General features: G+C 39.1%; 1 protein-coding gene across 18 annotated transcripts in view; it reads right to left on the reverse strand.

Moving 5' to 3' along the window:
• The window catches only part of CFI (complement factor I), a 74,344-nt gene that overhangs the window by 52,020 nt on the left and 1,524 nt on the right, over positions 1–20,800 (reverse strand). For 7 of the 18 annotated variants that reach the window (XM_024356187.3, XM_054683278.2, XM_054683277.2 and 4 more), the window contains exon 3: positions 8,735–8,872. The exons of 3 other annotated variants lie outside the window; for them this stretch is intronic. In XM_024356187.3, coding sequence (XP_024211955.1) covers positions 8,735–8,791 — 57 coding nt within the window. In that variant the 5' untranslated portion in view covers positions 8,792–8,872. Of the gene's footprint in view, positions 1–8,734; positions 9,015–20,800 lie in introns of those variants that run through there. 8 more of the 18 variants (XM_063809735.1, XM_063809733.1, XM_054683279.2 and 5 more) reach the window with 5 other exon arrangements.

The raw sequence follows: 20,800 nt of genomic DNA on the forward strand, positions 1-20,800 counted from the left end.
TATGGAGATTACAATTAATAGTGATTAAATTTATAGTAATCTAGTTTGAATTGATAACTTGGCTTTGAGAGCATACAAAACTCTGTTCCTATACTGCTCCATCCATTCCTTTATGTTGTTATTGTCATGTTACATCTTTATACATTGTGCACTGTTAACACAGAATTAGAATCGTTTTATATAGTTGTCTTTTAACTCATGTGGGAAAGGAAAAGACGAGATACAAAACCAAAATAATATAATACTGGCTTTTATATTTACCTATGTAGTTACCTTTACTGGAGTTCTTTATTTCTTCATATTACTTCAAGTAACTGCCAAATGTCCTTTCACTGCAGTATGCAGGGTTCTCTGACTTGCACTGTATTTCTTTATTTTAATTTAATTTTATTTTAGAGATGATCTCACTCAGTTGCCCAGGTTTGAATGAAGTGGTGTAGTCAGAGCTCACTGCAGTTTTGAACTCCTGAGCTCAAGTGATTCTCCCACCTCAGCCTCCCGAGTAGCTGAGACTACAGATACATGCCACTACACCTCGCTAATTTTATTTTTTAGAGAGATGGGCTCCTGCTGTGTTTTCCAGGATAGTCTTGAACTCCTGGGCTTAAGCAGTCCTCCTGCCTCATTCCCCTAAAGTGCTGGGATTATAGGCAATGAGCCACCACATCCAGCCACGTGTAGTGCATTTCCTGTAGGACAGGTCTATTAGTAGCTAACTCCTTCAGCCTCTATTTATCTGTGAATTTCTTCATTTGTCCTTCATTTGTGAAGGATAGTTTTGCCAGATACAGAATTCTTGGTTGACAGTTTTTTACTTTCAACAAATAAAATTTTCATCTGGCCTCCATGGTTTCTGATGAGAAAGCTGCTGCTAATCTTACGGAATCTCATTGTTGTTTTCAAGACTTTCTTCATCCTTGGTTTTGACAATTTGATTATAATGTGTCTTGGTTTGGACCTTTTTGTGTTTATCCTTCTTGGATTGCATTGAGCTTTTTGAATGTGGACACCCATGCATTTGATCAAATGTGGAAAATTTTCAGCCATTATTTCTTCATATATTCTCTCTTACTTTCTTATTTTCTCCTTCTGGGGTTCCATTATATATATTTTGGTATGCTTTATGGTGTCACACGAGTCTCATAGGCTCTGTTCATTCTTTGTCATCCTTTTTTCTTTCTGCTTCTCATACTGGATAAATAATTAAATGGACTGATCTTCAAGTTTGTTGACTATTTCTTCTGCCTGCTCAAATCTTCTACTGAAACCTATTAGAAAATTTTTCATGTTTGTTATTGTGCTTTTCAACTCCAGAAGTTTTGTCTAGTTCCTTTTTAAAATTTCTATTTGTTGGCCAGTCACGGTGGCTCATACCTGTAATCCCAGCACTTTGGGAGGGTGAGGTGGGTGGATCACTTGAGGTTCAGGAGTTCAAAACCAGCCTGGCCAACATGGTGAAACCCCATCTTTACTAAAAATACAAAAATTAGCTGGGTGTGGTGGTGGGCACCTGTAATTCCAGCTATTCAGGGGGCTGAGGCATGAGAATTGCTTGAACCTGGGAGGCAGAGGTTGCAGTGAGCCAAGATTGTGCCACTGCACTCCAGCTTGGGTGACAGAGCAAGACTCTGTCTCCAAAAAAATTCTATTTATTTATTAATATTCTATATTTGTTTATACATTATTATCAGGGTTTCCTGTAGCTCTGAGCACATTTAAGACAGTTGAAGCGTGTGACATTGGCAAGATGGTGGAACAAAATGTCCCAGCACTTGTCTTCCCACAGAAACACCAATGTAACAACCATCTACAAATAAAAATACCTTTATGAGAGCTCCAGGATCAAGGTGAGAGGTTACAGCATGCAAGTGGAACAAAGATATGAGAAAAAATTGAAAGGATAAGAAATAAATTTCACTTTATAGAGTTACCCTTTACCCTACACAGCATACACGATGCTGAAAGAGATTCCTTTGGATCATGAGCTCTCTTGTCGGGGAAAAAGAGAGCAACCCTGCTCCTGGACACTGGCATCAAGACTGTCCACCCATGCAGTGACGGTGGCACCAGGCCTGCCCGTGGACCACAGCACCGGGCCCACTGGTAGACCCAGGCACCAGGCCCACCCACACATGGTCTCAAGCAACAAGCCGTTCACACGGGCCTTGCCAGCTGGTCCACCCAGAATCTCTGGCTGACTGATTTGTGAAAGACTTTTTCTGCCAAAGTCAGTCTGTGAAGACTGAAAGAGGTGGCTGCTTCTTCAAACATCCAGACATTAATACAGGCTACAAGGATTATGAAGAAAAAAGACACTATCCAAGGAGCAAATAAAGCTCCAATAAGTGACTCTAAAGAATTGGAGACCTACAAATTGCTTGACAAAGAATTCAAAGTAACATCTTAAAGAAGCTCAAAGAGCTATAAAAGGACACAGATAAACAACTACACAAAATTAGGGGAAAATAATTCATGAGCAAAATGAGATATTCAACAAACATAAACCATAAAAAAGAACCAAAGAGAAATTTTGGAGGTGAAAAGAATACAATAAAGGAACTGAAAAATTCAGTAGAGAGCTCAAACACCATACTTAGTCAAACAGAAGAGAGAATCAGTGAACTCAAAGACAGGTTATTTGAAATTATATGGTCAGAGGAACAAAATGAAAAAGTATAAAGACTACAGGACTTGTGGGATACCATCAAGCAAACAAATGGATGCATTATGTTATTTACAGAAGGAGAAGAGAAAGGGAAAAGGAAAGAAAGCTTATTTAAATTAACAATGCCTGAAAACATCTCAAATCTAGAGAAGGAAATGGACATCTGGATTCATGAGGACCAAAAGGATCACAAAGATATCGAACCTAAAAAGGTCTAGACTGAGACACATTATAATCAAATTGTCAAATGTCAAAGACAAAAAGACAATTTTGAAAGAACAAGAAAAGCAACTTGTCATATACAAAAAAAACCCTATAAAACTATCAGTGGATTTATTCTTCAAATTTCTTCTTCTTCAGAAACATTGCAGGCCAGGAAAGAGTGGGATAATATATTCAAAGTGTCAAAACGAAGAAACAAAAAACCCCAAAACCACTGCCAACCAAGAATATTATACCCAGAAAAACTATCCTCTAAAAATGAAAGAGAGATAAAGACTTTCCCTAATAAATCAAAACAGGAAATACATCACCTGCCTTACAAGAAATGATAAAAGGTTTTATTCAAGTTGAAATGAAAAGATGATAAACAGCAACATTAAAGCTGCAGGATACAAAAACAACATACAAAAATCAGTGGTGTTTCTATACATCAATAATGAACTGTCCTAGAAAGAATTTTAAGAAAACCATCTCAGGCCAGGTGCAACAGTTCATGCCTATATCCCAGTGCTTTGAGAGGCCACGGTGGGAGGATCCTTTGAGGCCAGGAGTTTGAGACTAGTCTGGGCAACATAGCAAGGTCCCATCACTATAAAAAAATAAAATTAGTTGGCATGGTAGTGCACACCTTTGGTCACGGTTACTTGAGAGGCTGGGGTAGGAGGTTAGCTTGAGCACAGGAGGCGAAGACTGCAGTGGGCTATAATTTGCCATTGCATTCCCACCTGGGCAACAGTGCAAAACCCTGTCTTTAACAAAACAAAACAATCTCATTTACAATAGCAGTTAAAAGAATAAAGCACTTAGAAATAAATTTAACCAACAAGGTGAAAAACTCATACCCTGAAGACTGTAAAACACTGATGAAAGAAATTAAAGTAGGCACAAAGAAATGGCAAGACAACTCACATTCCTTCACTGAAAGAATTAATATTGTTAAATGTTTATACTATTACAAATAATCTACAGATTTGATACAATCCCTACCAAAATTGCAAAGGCATTTTTTTACAGAAATAGAAAATATAATTCTAAAATGTATATGGAATTTCAAAAGACACAAAATAGCCAAAACAATTTTTTGAGCAAGAAGAACAAAGCCAGAGGCATCACACTTCCTGATTTCAAAAAATATCACAAAGCTGCAGTAATCAAAACAATATGGTACTCTCATAAAAACAGACATATAGATTCATGGAACAAAGTAGAAAGTTCAGAGATAAACCCATGCATAGATAGTCAACTGCTCTTCAACAAGGGAGCCAAGAATATACAATGGGTGAAGAATAGTCTTTTTAATAAGTGGTAATGGGAAAACTGGAAATCCACATGCAAAAAATGAAATTGGACCCCTATATTACCCCATACACACAAATCAACTCAAAATGGATTAAAGACTTACACATACACCTGAAATCATAAAACTTTTAGAATAAAACATAAGGGATAAGCTTGTTGACATTAGTCTTGGCAATAATATCTTGACTATGATGACAAAAGCACAGGCAACAAAAGCAAAAATAGACAAGCGGGACTACCTCAAGCTAAAAACCTTCTGCACAGCAAAATAAAAAGACAACATATACAATGGAAGAAATATTTGCAAACCATACATCTGGGAAGAAGTTAATATCTATCTAAAATACATAGGGAATTCCTACAACTCAAAAGCCAAGAACCAAATAGTCTACTTTAAAAAGTGGACAAAGGAGCTGAATAGACATTTCTTCAAATAAGATATGTAAATGGTCAATAGGTACTTGAAAAGGTGTTTAATATCACTAACCATTAGGGAAATTTAAATCAAAATCACACACCAGTTAGGATGGTTATTGTCAAAATAACCAAAGGTAACAAAGGTAGCTGAGGATATGCAGAAAGGGAAATTCTTCTACAGTTGTGGAAGAATTGATAAAGAAAATGTGGTATATACATACAATGAAATATTATTTGGCCTTAAAAAAGAAGGAAATCCTGCCATTTGTGGCAATATGGATGAACCTAGAGGACATTAATCTAAGTGAAACAAGGCAGGGACAGGAGGATAAATACCACGTAATACAACTTATATTAGGAATCTAAGATAGTCAAACTCATGGAACCAGAGAGTGGGATGGTGGTTGCCAAGGACTGGGTGAGGGGGAAACAGGGAAGTGTTAGTCAAAGGTCAAGATGCATAATTCTTAGAGATCTGTGCTACAGAATAGTGCCTATTGTTCATAATACTGTATTGTATACTTAAAAATTTGCTAAGAGCATAATTTCTTTGTTAAGAGTTGTTACATGCACACACAAAATAATAAATAAAGAGAGTGAGAGGAAACTTTTGGAAGTGGTGAATACGTTTATGGCATATGTTGTGATATTTTCACAGACATATACTAATCTCCAAACTCAAACTCATCAAGTTATGTACACTAAATATGTATAGTTTATTATATGTCAATCATAACTCGATAAAGTGTTTTTTTTTTAAAAAAAAGACCATTAAGTCTTTGTTTAGTGAGTCCAAAGTTTGTGGTTCTTCTGGAACAGATTATGTTCATTTCTTCTGTAAATGGTCCATACTTTCTCATATCTTGCATGCATCATAATTTTTGGTTGAAAATTTTTGGTTGACACTTTGACTCTTACAGTAACTCTTGAAATCAGACTCTTCCTTCTGCTTGGGGTTTGTTTTGGTTGCTTGGGGTTTGTTTTGGTTGCTTGGTGTTTGATGACTTTTCTAAACTACTTTTGGCAAGTCTATTCTTTATCACATGTGGTCTTTGAAGTCTGTTCCTTTGACTTATATTCGGCTAGTATTTAGACAGAGATTTCCTTCAATGCAAAAGGAGAGAGAGAGAGAGAAGAAAAAGAAACCCAGAAAAACAAATCAAAATCTCAAAATCTCTCCCAGTCTTCGCAGATTGGTTCTGTCCTGGGCACTCACTCATCCAGGCCATTTGCAACTCTACCTTAGCCTTCACTTCATACTTGCACTGAACTTAGACAACCACCAGAGGTGCAGGCTCAGAGTCTTCTGAGGTCTTTCTGAGCATGTATCCTGCCCTGAGCATGTATGGGGCTTCCTAAACTCCCCAATACACACAGGCACTTTTGAATGCCCTAATTTTCCATAGGATCTTAGTTTTTCCCCATGCTTTGGTGCTCTGTTGTGTGCCTCCACTGTAATCCTTTGCCCCAGACAGCTGAGATTGCTCATTAATCTTGCAATGCCTGTGCTTTGTAATATTAATGCTTTTCTGCTCTGAGTTCTGAGCTAGGTGAAACCAAGACAAGTGCCTGGGGTCTGTCCTACAGGAAGGCCTTAGGATAGAAAAGACAAACACATTATTTTTGAATAAGGTCTTCTCTGTTCTTTCCAGTGCTAGGGAACAGGGTCCCTCCCTGAGTGAGAAACGTACATGGTCAGTGGTTGCTGCACCAGAGTTAGGAGAATTTCTTCCATATTAGATAGACAGATTTATATACTTTCCCATGGAAGATTAAGGAACTGAAATCTAAGATACATGAAGAAATGGTAAGTGGAAAGGCCACTTAGTGGTTGGTTTACAACAGTATTATAAGTGATAGGGTGATAGAAGTGTGGTAAGTGATTAGGATAATATTCTGCATAGTAAGAGAAACAGTTTGTATTTTTAGAAGAAAATTGCTTTAACATTTGCAAACTAAGGTAATGAGAATACAGTGAATTTCAAAATGCCTTTTTAATGACAATGTGTGAACTTGTTTTAATAAACCAAAATTTGTTGTTATTGTGTTCAGGCTATTTTATGTACACAGATATCCTTCAAGACCACTGCCAAATTAGGGAGGGTATGGGGCAAGGACACAAAAGACAGACACACAAAATGCTACAAAGCTTTCCTACCATTTTTAGTTGCCTGTTCCTTCATTCAACATTTTCTTAGGTGCTATAAACCTTTGACTGTTTTCCAGAGTTCTAAATAAAGTTGGATCTGACAGCTTCCCTTTGGTTTTTGTGGAAATGGATTTTTGGTTTTTGGTTTTGGTGGATCTGCCTACTCTGCCATTTCCGCTGCCATCATTTGCACTGCACACCCTCCTGTGTGCCACCCTTGTTTCCAGGATGTTGTCATTCTGCTTAACATTACCCCAGTTCTTTCTCTCTAAAATGCCACCCATATGTGCCTGAGTTTGTAATAAAATTTTAGGGTACAATAAAATTTAGGGTATCAGTTGGTGATTACGTCACAGCACAATTATAGTAGGTAATCATGTTGACTGAAATATTTGGCTTCTCTGTTTTTTTTTTTTTTTTTTGAGACAGGATCTTGCTGTGTCACCCAGGCTGGAATACAGTGGCATGATCAGAGCTCCCCGCAGCCTCAAACTCCTGGGCTCAAGCAATCCTCTTGCCTCAGCCTCCCAAAGTACTGGGATTACATGTGTGAACCCCCACACCTAGTCAGCTTCCTTGTTGTTGAACATCCTTTGGTTATTCCTCCCATTAGAAGGCCCCAGCAGCCACTCCCACTGTGCTATGGGTTTCTTTTTCATCTTTTCTGAATCCCCTAGTTTCCTCGTCTGAGTAGGTTCAGTAAAACCGAAAACAGAAAATAGAATCACCAGTAATCTTATTAGCCAATGATAGCAACTATTAACTGTTTGATACATACACTGTAAGATCTTTTAGTCATATATATAAGTAGGTAAAAGTATGCATTTATATATATGCATATAAACACACATACATATGTGTGTGTGTGTTTTTCTTCAATAAAAATAAAATTGTAGTAAGGACTTTTTATTTAGATAAATATTTCAATGGCTATGTAATAGTTCAATTTTGGATATACAATAATTTAACCAGTGTCTTATTAATAAGCATTTAGTTATTTCCATTTATTCTCTATTATAAACATTGCAATGATGGCAACTATTTTAGAAGTTACAAGAATCTTAAAGTGTGTTTTCTTAAGTAGTTTTCTTTAAATATTTTCTTCTACAAGCTGGCACTAAGACAAGATAGTTTTGGATTGCCACCAAAGTTGGCAATCATCAATAAGTATCCAAAATATTTTAAACATTTTTCACCTTAATAGATGACACTCTAACTTCAATAAAATATGTCATTTCAGTTTCGAGTTCCTTTGTAGCCCACAAAGCCTTCATTCTGATCAAGTGGATTCATTTATTTGGAGGGGCCTAGTGCATTGCTGCCTTCCTATGGTAGCACTTGCTGCTTTTCCTGGCTAAAGAAGCTGGAAATCACTCCTCTTTCTCACCACTGATCACATGTAATACAGAATTAAACGTTCAGCTCAAATCCTACTTGATCTATAATCTCTTCATGACCTCTCAGCATGAAGTGATTTGTCCTCTCATTAAAGTCCTTTACCACATATTTGTATCACTTTTGACAATTAAATATATACTGTCTTGTAACTTGCACTTTTGTGTTTTCAGATGTTTCAAATTTGCTTATTATTTCCCCTTTCTATAACTATAGAGCGTACTAAGAGGCTGTTGAAGGAAGAGATCAGTCTCACTGTCTTTGTAGCACTGTACCTTACACACAGGAGGAGCCTGGTAAATATTTTTGATTTACTACAATTACAGTAAATCACAGCCTTGTATTAGTAAAACTCTTGTTCAGTTCAATGCCTCTGCATATATAAGCACATAAAAAGAACTATTTTTAAAAAATCACTTTTATCAGGATATTAACATAAAACATTTGTTGCTGACTATAGAGTGGCATTGTTGTAACTGAACTATGTAATATTTAAATCAAAATTATATATTTAAGATTATTTTCTATGTTTTTACAACCTTTAAATTATCAATTAAAATTGTTTGCATAAAGGTTGAATTACTTACCTTGCAAAACCTTAAGTGGAAGCACAGAAATAACAGGAAAACATGAAGAAGCTTCATGTTGGAGGTGTTCGGGGTCTTTGTCTCTGCTGAGAACTCTTTTCCACTCCAGCTATTCTTTTGAAATTTAATTTTTAACCTCTGAAAAAATATTTCAAAAGAATAAACCTCCTAAAGAGCTTTGTACTTTTGAACTCTGAAAGAATTTGGCTGAAATCCAGAGAGATTTACCGTAACTGAAACCAAAAAATGGCCTTCCCATTAAAGAGCTGAGGGAGGTGACCAATAGGAACTTGTTTCCACCAGAAGAGACTGATTTCCTCCCACCCTGTTAATTGCAATGACTCAATTCTGTATTCCAGGGAAGACAGAAATTATATTGGAAGCAATTTTTTGGCTTTTTTTTGTACAGTAAAAATATAATTTTTTAAACTTAAGGTTGAAGACTAGGAGACAGTAAGAATAAAAGTAGACCATATAGTGAAGGCTGCAAAGTACATTTAAAATTCTAGAAACCAGCTTCTTTACCATGCATTTGTTGTGCTGTGATCAAATTGTATTTTTGGAGTACAAGAAATTTTAAAAACAAGTATTCTTGTGCCAGTACCAACTATCATGCAGGATTTATCTATTTATGAAATAAATGTGTGATAGCAGAAATGCTGACACAGTTGGGTTCATCAGAAGCAGACTTAAGACAGTGAGTGTGGGGTACAAGTGTTTGTTAGGGATCGATATCCATACAAGGAAGGGAGGGGAAGCAGGGGTGAACAGAGGTAGAAGTTGAACTGGAGTGAATGTGACCTGTCACAGTGCCCCTGATTTCAGTATAAATGGCTGGGCCATTATATTCTGCCTTGCTTGGTCCCCTACTATATATTGCCCAGGAAGGGCATACACTTAGGTGAGACAGTTTTCTGTAGCTAAGGCAGACACAGAAGGATCTGACAGTTATGTGCTATCAGGAGGAGGTATCTTCTGACTACATTCTTTACAGCCAGGTAGCAAGACCTTCCTTGACAAGGGTTCTGGGAAACTCATCTCTGTGTCTTTCAGAGTACATACTTGCACCTCTTAGATCTATGTTCCATATACACTCCAGGAGTGGCTCCTTAAACATTTCAGTGGGTCCCTATTCTTGAGAGAAAACTTAGAAGAGGAAGTTAATGGGAAAAACTACAGCTCCTACCCTTGCAGTTGATCTTGGGGCTGTAGTTGAAACTTACCCTTGGCCCCCTTCCTATCCATTTTAGATTCCCTTTACCTTGACCTCCCACCTCTGCTGGTCTCGGTGACTTACTGGATGACATGTCCCACACTGTCTTTCAGGATTGGTCTGAGCCCCTGGTTACCTTTTGTTTCTCAGGCAAAAGTTACCATTTTTATCCCTACTGTCACAAGAGGCAGGCTGGACATGGTGGCTCACTCCTGTAATCCCAGCACTTTGGGAGGTCAAGGCAGGAGGATTGCTTGAGGCCAGGAGTTTGAGATGAGCCTGGGCAACACAGGGAGAGGTTGAGGCTGCAGTTAGCCATGATTGCACCACTGCACTCTAGCCTAAGTGACAAAGAGAGACCCTCTCTTAAAAAAGAAACCAAAAAAGGCAAAAAATAAGAGGTACCCCAGTAGGTTATGTGGGTTCTACACATCTTCCTCCCTGCCCACATTATAGTAATAGCAGCCCTACTTCCTCGGAATGATCAGGGTCAATTACCCTTGTGGATTCTGACTCTTTCTTGCTAGTTCCTAGACACAAAGAACCCAGTGTACACCAGGCAACAGCTCTGGTTTATAATTCCATGGGACTCTTGCTTGCCCCTGGTGAAAGTACAGTCCTTTGGAGACCAAGATAACGAACCCTGCAGAGTCTACAACTGTGGAGACAAGATGCACAAAGCCCCCAGTTGGTCAATGGCGGTGATGGTAAGTGTGGTAATTCTTGCCTTTATTCCTTGGTTCCCAGACCCAGGTATTCTTCCTATTGGGAACATAATGCTATATGAAAGTCTTTGATTGAATGTATATACTGCTTCCTGGAGGATAGCACCCCATTCTCACAAAGTTTTGCATTTAACTGGCACCTCAGCTCTGTCCTCAGCAGCCCATTATAACATTCTGTAAGTCCACCAGCTTCTGAGTGGTGTGGTATGTGATATGACCAGGGGATTGCATGATCACAGGCCCACTCCTGGGCCTGCTTTGCTGTAAAGTGGGCACCCTTGTCTGGCAGGATGTGATCTTTGCTAGATAATTAAGCACTCTATAATTCTCTGGATTATGGTGCTAATGGAGGCCCTGCAGGCAAGAAAGGCACACTCATACCTCAAATATGTCTATTCCTATAAGAATAGACCACTGACCCTCCAAAGAGTGAAAGAATCAGATGTAATTAATTTGCCACTAAGTGACTAGTTGGTCTCCTTGAGGAATTGTGCCATCTTGTGGGGACAGTATTAGTGTCAGCTGCTGTCAGGTTGGGCATTTGTTAATGATGGGAGCTAGATAAGCCTCGGGGTCCGTGCTATTGGCCTCATGGGTGGCCTCTATCTCTGTTACCACGGTCACTTCATTCTTGTGTCCATCGTGCCAGCAGTGGGGTGGCTGATGACTGAGACTCAGTCATTTTGGCTCAATCGTTTTGTTGAGCCAAACTGGTTGAGCCATTTTGTTGGTTATTTAGTGCCTTTTCTTTGGTGGATGCTTTCTGGTAGGCATTAACATGTGATACAAAGATTTTTTTCCTTTTTCTTTTTTCTCTCTCTTTTTTTTTTTTTTTCTGAGACAGTGTCTCGCTCTGTCACCCAGGTTAGAGTGCAGTGGCGTGATCTCGGCTCACTGCAAGCTCCGACTCCCGGGTTCATGCCATTCTCCTGCCTCAGCCTCCTGAGTAGCTGGGACTACAGGCGCCCGCCACGACGCCCGGCTAATGTTTTGTATTTTTAGTAGAGATGAGGTTTCACTGTGTTAGCCAGGATGGTCTTGATCTCCTGACCTTGTGATCTACCTGCCTCGGCCTCCCAAAGTGCTGGGATTACAGGCGTGAGCCACTGCGCCTGGCCATGATACAAAGATTTTTATACTTCATGCCCAGTCCTGTATGTACACGTATCCATTCTAGATTCTCTTCACTCCGACCTCCCACCTCTGCTGATCTTAGTGACGTACCTGATGACATGACCCACGGTCTCTTTCAGGAGTGGTCTGAGCCCTTGGTTACCATTCACTTCTCAGGCTAAAGTTGCTGTTTGCATCCCAGAACTTTTTGCTCTTGATCTTTGAATATTTTTCATTTCAGGAACAAAAGATGATCAGGAAATCACTATTGCCTGTGATTCTATATAAGTCTAGCCTCAGGCCACCTCTCTTTCCACACGAAGTGGATGACCAGGTGTACCCCCTGCAGCTCTGCCCTTTGGGAGGACTTTCTCTCACCACTGTCTTTCAAAACCACTCCAAAGTGTGGCTGTAAAGCCGCCTCTGTCTATTTTTAACTTGCCTATATACCAAGCCAACCCATCTGTAAACAAAATGTGACCTTTTCTCTCCTCCTTCAGCTGGTCATACCAGATTCCCCAGGGAGCTATAGGTGTGAGCTGAGGAAGGGCCATGAGTGCAACTGTTTGGATGCTGGGGACAGGGGCAGTCTGGGCTACCTGCTACCTGTTTATGCACGTTGCTCATACCTCTGGTCCTGTTTGTGTTTGGCTCTGGATGTCACACTTCTATCTTACAATACATTTTTCCTAGGCCTGCTTGTCCTTATACTTTGCGGGTCCATTTGGATCCAGATCATAATGGGCAGTTCTGGCCGTATGGTGATGTAGTGTCCTGTGATTCATTATTCTACATTTACCAGGAACCAGTAATATACAAATTGGTTTTTAAAAGACACACAATTCTCTGCTGCAGATGGCATGGCCTTGCTCCAGAACCCTGAGGTCCTATATTGTGGTTCTCCCACAGGATCTTCCTCAAACACCACACAGCATTTTTTCCCCCATCACTGAGACTTCTGATGCCATAGAGTCTGCTGGACCACTGCAGAAGCCATTTCTGCTTTGGCAGCTGGAGCAGTATTCCCTACTGCAGAATATTTGCTCCCAGAGTCCAAAAAGCCTCATCAGATTTTGTGCTTCCTTCTTTGTTAAAGAGAGTACAAGATACAATAATTTGTCTTTTAAAGAGGATGTGCTAGCACATTCCTGAACACTGGTTTCCTAAAAATTTTACCGATGTGCCAGGCTTTATTTCCTACCCTCTGGAGCACATCTGTCTTACCAAAGTATTTAGCATGCTACTTCCTCATCTCCTCTGATCAAGATAATGCTATCAATGGAAAAACAATGGTGTCTTATGGGAAATCCAGATGATCCAGATCTCTGCATATTATATTATGTCAGAAGGTGGCAGATAAGGCCTGGGAAAACTTTAAGTGTATATGTTGCCCATTCCATGTGAATGAGAACTGTTTCTGATCCTTTCTGATTAAAATGCCCCCTCTCTCTTGCTCCTACTCCAGCCATGTAATGCACGTGCTTTCCGTTTGCTTTCTGCCATGATTGTAAGTTTCCTGAGGCCTCCCCAGAACCGGAGCAGATGCCAGCATCATGCTTTCTGTACAGCCTGTGGAACCACGAACCAATTAAACCTCTTTTCTTTATAAATTATCCAGTCTCAGGTATTTCTTTATAGCAGTGCAAGAATGGACCAATACAGTAGTTAACAAAAAGAAAATGTAAAGTGCTCATGAGGACTGAAATTTTATTCAGTTTAAGTCTCTTTCCTCCTATGATCTCAATGAAAATAAATATAAAAATAAAAGTAATTCCATTGCACCATTGAAAAATGAAGAAGGATTCATTAATAGGACATAAACAGTGAGGAATTACTAGAATACATATAATAGACAGGAAAAGATTAACTGCAAAACTTAAAGGAGTTTAAGAAGTGTCAAATTCATATAGGTGACAACGAGATATCCAAAATAAGAAAGACCATAGAATAAATAGAAACAGTAGAATCTGAGATAAGTGATGGACTAAGTAATTAATAAATAAAGGGAAGAACATTTGAGCCAGTGCCCCACTCGGGGGTAACTTGAGCATTTACTCCAGGCTAAAGCCTACAGTAAGGCTCTCTATAGCACATGTTCTAACCCAGAACCCCTTGAGTGGACACTGAGGCAGAAGCAGAGAAGCATTCTAGATGACACCAGCCTCCATGAAGTTAAGGGAGTCTCTGAACTTAAGAGGCAAGCCATAGGCAAACCCCTGAGGCCTCATATCCCACCCTTCTCCTGCAGTCATTGAAGGCAGAGCTCTATAATCAGAATCTACAAAAGCAGAAGTACAGCACAATAAAAAAGACCAACCTCACTTATGAATATAGATGCATAAACTCTAAACAAAATATTAGCAAACTGATACAAAATCTTGAGTAGTACTCAGTAATCTTACCATTAATAATAATACTTACTTGACAGCATATATATATATATATATATATATATATATATATATATATATATATGGAGGCTAAGGCAAATAAATAATTATGCTAATGTCATAAGAATTTCAGGGTAAGACAAACACAAGTTTAAATTCAAAGAAATGGAAACCCTGTAGTCTTAACTTTGAATTGGAAATATCACTATGACCCTCAGTTTTTTTCTTTCTAAAAATAATTACCTTCTAGTTGCCCACTGTGTCCACTGATAGGGCCTAGAAGTCCTAACAATCCAGAAGCAATGAGCACTCCTTAGTGGCAGATTGTCTTCTCTACTTACCATTTTCCATTTAAAAAACTAAGGCTCTTTGGAGAAAGGGCGATTCCACATCTGGGGCATAAAATGTGAAAGAAATATTTTGTACCAGAAAGCAAGGAAGCCATTGGAGGCTAGTTGGTGGTATTAAAATACTTGAAGGGGCTCTCAAAGATGAAATATTTTAAGCATTATAAGGAACAATGATAGCAAAAAATTGAAATAAAAAAGGAAATTTCTTTATTTCAGTTAATAATTGCAAAAGAAATGATAGAATTATCATATTACTATTTTGCACTACCTTATGAGCCAATGGATCTAGTGATGATCACCAACAGCTGCTAAAACCGTTAGGTGAAAAGCTGGCAGGGAACTCTAAGAGATTGATGAGGCTGATAACACTGATCCTACTGACTGATCTCATCTCCAAAGAGGGACAACCAGACATTATGTGCCTCTTCCTGGGACGGTAGGAAGTATTCTTGCAGGACGAAAAAAAAAAGAACCTGAACACAATCAAGTCTCTAGATCTCACTATCAATTAACTATCAGTTTATGGGAAATACAGAGGATAGAAAAACAATTTATACCACCACAAGGATAAGAAATATTATGTGTCTCTTCATGGGACGGTAGGAAGTATTCTTGAAGGAGGAAAAAAAGAAAAGAAAAGAAAAGAAAAGAACCTGAAAACAATCAAGTCTCTATATCTCACTATCAATTAACTACCAGTTTATGGGAAATACAGAGGATAGAAAAACAATTTATACCACCACAAGGATGTAATCAGTGAGAAAGTAGAAAATTCTACATGACAAAAAGACTCAGTATTTTCAACAAATAAATGCCATGGCGGGGCAGGGCGGGAAAAAAAACAGGGAGAGGAAATTGACACAGAATAAAAGAAAATTAAGAGACATATCAATAAAATACAATGTATGGCCCTTGTTTGGATCTTCATTTGATTGATCCAATTATTAAATTACATTTTGAAATAACTTGGAAAAATTCCACATGGATATTCGCTAACACTAAGAAAATTTTTGTTAGGTGTGGTAATGGTACTGTGCTTATGTTTTTTAAAAAAGTCCTCTGCTGGAGATTTATGAACAGAATGTTTACTATAAAACACTCTAGCAATAATAATTTTAATAATAACAGTGAGGAAATAGGAGGAATAACATTTGCAAAAGGCTGAAGGTGTTGTACAGAGAGGTTCATTATATTGTTCTTTCAACTCTTGTTTATGTTTGAAATTTTCATAATAAAAACCAAATAAAAGAGAAAGTCATGAGTTCACATTAATATTTACAATTAATGGCACCTTGGCTAAGTACTTCTTTTTTTTTTTTTGAGATGGAGTCTCACTCTGTCACTAGGCCAGAGTGCAGTAGCATCATTTTGGTTCACTGTAACCTCCGCCTCCCAGGTCCAAGCTATTCTCCTGCCTCAGCCTCCCGAGTAGCTGGGACTACAGATGTGTGCCACCATGGCCAGCTAATTTTTGTATTTTTAGTAGAGACGAGGTTTCACCATGTTGGTGAGGATGGTCTTGATCTCTTGACCTCGTGATCCACCTGCCTTGGCCTCCCAAAGTGCTGGGATTATAGGTGTGAGCCACAGTGCCCAGCCTTTTTTTTTTTTAGGTGGAGTCTCGCTGTGTTGCTGGAGTGCAGTGGCACGATCTTGGCTCACTGCAACCTCAGCCTCCCGGGTTCAAGTGATTCTCCTGCCTTGGCCTCCCGAGTAGCTGGGATTACAGGCCCACGCCACCAAGCCCAGCTAATTTTGGTATTTTTAGTAGAGAAAGGGTTTCACCATGTTGGTCAGGCTAGTCTCCAACTCCTTACCTAAGGTGATCTGCCCCTCATCAGTCTCCCAAAGTGCTGGGATTACAGGCGTGAGCCACCATGCCTAGCTTCGGCTAAGTACTTTTAAAATTTTGTTCTAATATAAAAATTTTCAGCCCTATTCCTAGCTACCAGCCCTCTTCTCTGTCATTAGCAATACAGTCTCCCAACTTACAATGGTTACACTGAATAATTTTTCTACTTTACAATGGTGTGAAAGCAATAAGCATTCAGCAAAACCTGTATTTCAAATTTTAAACTTTGATCTTCTCCCTGGCTAGTGATATGCATGCAATATTCTCTTATGATGCTTGGCAGCAGCAGCAAATGAGACTCTCCAGTGTGCTGTGCTGCCAGATGGTTTTGCCCAACTGTAGGCTAATGTAAGTGTTCTAAGCACCTTCAAGGTAGACTAGGCCACACTATGATGTTCAGTATGTTACATATATGAAATGTATTTTCCACTCAGATATTTTCAACTCATGATGGGTTTATTGGGATCTAACCCCATCGTAAGTTGAGGAACATCTGTATCTCCTTACTGGTATTTTAATTAGATGTCCTAACCTTCCAGTGAAACAACTGGATGGACACCTTCTTAGATCTTGAATACCACAACTAGACTGTGCTTATATACTTTCTCTACCCCCATCTCTTTTATATTTTCTTTGTCTCTTTGACCATCATTCTATGACCATTTGTTGATAAGTAGGTTCTCAAGGCATGAGCAGAAATTCAAAGCACAGAGGAATTCAGTTCCGTTTAACAAATATTTATTGGGCATCAGCATCAATTTTATTCCAGGCACTGTACTAAGTGCTGAGGATACCAAAACAAAGAAGATGTAGTTCTCATTCTTCAGGAGCTTATACTCTAGCGTGAGTTTCTGCAGATGTCATTAGGGGTCTAGGAGCGGTTACTAGGGATTCCAGAAGAGATTGGAATTTTTTTTTTTTTTTTGCATTATTTTGAACTTCTTTCTCCATGTAATGCCAACACTTGTAGTAATGACTAGTGATCAAACAACTCTGTTAGGAATTTCGCTAGAGGTCATTCACAAACATGACAGTGCTCCACACAACTATGTTCATTTCATTGAGTCCATTCTCAGCTTTTGATGCAAACAGGGGGTGCTGTTGATGATTGGTGGGTGCTGAATTAAGGAGGGACAACAGGTTGAGGGAGAGGGAGAGACAATAGGTTGATGACATCAGCCTCTCCTTCCTGATTTACATTTCCTAATCTCCCCTGGCCTCCCCTTATTCACAGTCAACTGACAGCTAACAAGCTCTCCTGATGTAATAGACAATCAAAGACAACATTTTAAGGAAGCAATTTTAATGCCCCATAACTCAAATGCCTCCCTGTTGCTTTGCTAATGTTGTAAATGTTGTAAAACACGGTGTCACGCTCGTCCGTGTCCATGTGAAGAGAGTCCACCAACAGGCTTTGTGTGAGCAACAAGGCTGTTTATTTCACGTGGGAGCAAGTGGGCTGAGTTTGAAAAGAGAGTCGGCAAAGGGAGGTGGGGTGGGGCAGTTTTATAGGACTGGGATAAGCAGTGGAAAGTTATAGTTAAAGGTGGCTATCTATTGTCAGCAGAGGAGGGGGTCACAAGGTGCATGGTGGGGAGATCAAAAGACCCATGGTCCAGAAGAATGTTACGAGGTCGATCAATCAATCAGTTGGGCAGGGCAGGAACAGGTCATAATGGAATGTCTTAAGGTTGGTCAATCAGTTAAGACAGGAGCAGGCTGTTTCTCTTCCTTTGTAGTTTTCAGTTGACTCAGGCCATCTGGATGTATACACGCAGGCTTGGGCTCAGAGGCCTGACACATGGAGCTTGTAGGTTAAAAGTGAATTGCATTTGAAGATATCATTTTTTTAAAAAATTTCCTTGTTTAGTTTGCTTGTTTTATACTTTATTAGCATCTGTGTTTTACAAACATGACTTATAGTCCAATGTGGTGATTTTTGAAGATGAACTGGGAGATGGAAGAGAATTCTAAGTCTTAATAATTCTGATAAAGTTAGTAATGAAGAATCACAACTTATAAATGAAGCAATGGCTCCAGAAAAATTGAAAAGACACTTAACTGCAAACTATAGTAAAGGAGCAGATAATTTTATATGGCCTTTGGAAACCCAGAGTAAAGAATGTATTTATTTTTTTAAGTCACCTTCAGTAAAAAGGCACAGAAAGCAAGTTATTTAGCAGAAGAACTTTTTGACTAGAAAAGGAAAAAGCCCCACAATTGATGGGACCTCACAATTTCAGCATGTATAATTACAGAGAGTCAGACGCCAGCATATGATGTAATGAGAAACTAAAACGGTTTCACTTTCAAAGTTTGATAAATTGATGTGATTGATGACATGTCACATAATGCTGCACAGCATCAAAAGAACCTAACAACTTCTTATCCAGGTTGATGAATCATCAGATTTCAACAACAAATGTCATAGAGTAGCATTTGCAAGATTTATAAATTACGGCAAAATTCAAGAAAATTTTTCTTCTATTAAACACTGCTGCAAAGAAGCAAAGGTAAAGATATATTTACTGTCTTCATATTGGAAAAAGAAGGTACCTCTTGGAAGAACTGTGTCAGTATCTATTTATGGTACCCTATCAACGACTGGTTCCCTCAGAGATTTCAATTCTCATTAAAATCCTGACATATTCACAACTCATTGCTTTCTTCCCAGAGAGTGCTGATGTCAGAAAGTTTTGGAGCAGAAATGAAAAAAGTTCTAGATGATGCTATGAAGATGACTTATCAAACATAGGGCAATTCACTTCTAAAAAAATTTTTTTTTAACTATGTGAAAACCTGGACAAGGCCCATATAAATCTCCTTCCACATGCATAAATCTTATGGCTTAGCAGATCATTTTGGGGGAATCCAGCTGGCATGTCATGTCAGTACTCAAGCATCCTGTAAAGAGGTCTGTATGGCAAGGAACTGGGGCTGGCAGTAGGCAGCATCAGCTTGCTAGGCATGTCAGTGAGCTCCCTCAGAAAAGGATCCTCTAGCCCTAGTCAAGTCTTCAGTGGACTGCAGCCCCAGGTGATACCTTGACTGCAACCTTATGAGAGACCCTGGGTCAAAATCATCCAGCTAAGCTGCTCCTTAATTTCTGACCCACAGAAATTACACAAAATAATGTTTATTGACACTACAGATTGGAGTGAGAGAAGGTAATACAGATTCTGCTCCTTAACAGGACGCTTGACCTAGAAAGTGCATCACAGAAATACATTCAAGAAAACAGTAGCCCAGATTTTACCAAATTCTTTGAAGATAAAGAATGGCTGTGGAAACCAGCTTTTTTTTTTTTTTTTTTTTTTTTTTTTTTTTTGCATTGCTATAAAGAAATGCCCAAGGCTAGGTAATTTATAAAGAAAGAGGTTTAATTGGCTTATGGTTCTGGAGGCTTTACAGGAAGCATGGTGCTGGCATCAGTTTCTGGTGAGGTCTCTAGAAGCTTACAATCATGGCGGAAGGTGATGGGGAGCCAGCATGTCACATGGCATGAGTGGGAGCAAGAGAGAAATAGAAGAGGTCACAGACTCTTAAAACAACCACATCTCAAGTGAACTGAGTGAAAACTCACTTATCACCAAGGGGATGGTGCTAAGCCATTCATGAGAATTCTGCCCCCATGATCCAATCACCTCCCACCAGGTCCCATCTACGACACTGGGAATCAAATTTCAGCATGAGATTTGGAGGGAACAAACATTCAAACTATATCACCTACTTAACAGACATTTTCATCACATTAACTAGTTGAACAAGGATCTTCAGGCCCTGGAGAAAATCGTTTTACTTCGAGTGACAAGATTTTTGGGTTTAAATAAATATTGAATCTTTGGAAAAGTTATATTGCAAAAAGTGATCTTGAAATGTTTCCACTGCTGCTTGGACTTTAGAATAAGGAAGTCTCAAGTCTTACCGAAAACCACCATGGGGAATTGCAGAACAAAACCGAACAATATTTTCCTTCCCCTAGAACACAACTGTATAACTAAGTGAGGAACCCTTTCCTTGAATCTTCTCAGCCTGAGCACCTGGCTTTGAGAAAAGAGGAAGAACTTTGTGAATGTATGACTGTAGATATAAGATGAAATGTACTCATTTGTGTTTTTCCTTCTTTTTTTTTTTTTTTTTTTTTTTTTTTGAGACGGAGTCTTGCTCTGTTACCCAGGCTGGAATGCAGTGGCGCGATCTTGGCTCACTGCAACCTCTGCCTCCCGGGTTCAAGCGATTCTCCTGCCTCAGCCTCCCAAATAGCTAGGATTACAGGCGCCCGCCACCACGCCTGGCTAAGTTTTGTATTTTTAGTAGAGACAGGGTTTCACCATGTTGGCCAGGCTGGTCTTGAACTCCTGACCACAAGTGATCTGCCTGCCTCAGCCTCCCAAAATGCTGGGATTACAGGCGTGAGCCACAG

The sequence above is a fragment of the Pan troglodytes genome, chromosome 3, assembly GCF_028858775.2.
Source record: "Pan troglodytes isolate AG18354 chromosome 3, NHGRI_mPanTro3-v2.0_pri, whole genome shotgun sequence".
Classification (NCBI taxonomy): domain Eukaryota; kingdom Metazoa; phylum Chordata; class Mammalia; order Primates; family Hominidae; genus Pan; species Pan troglodytes.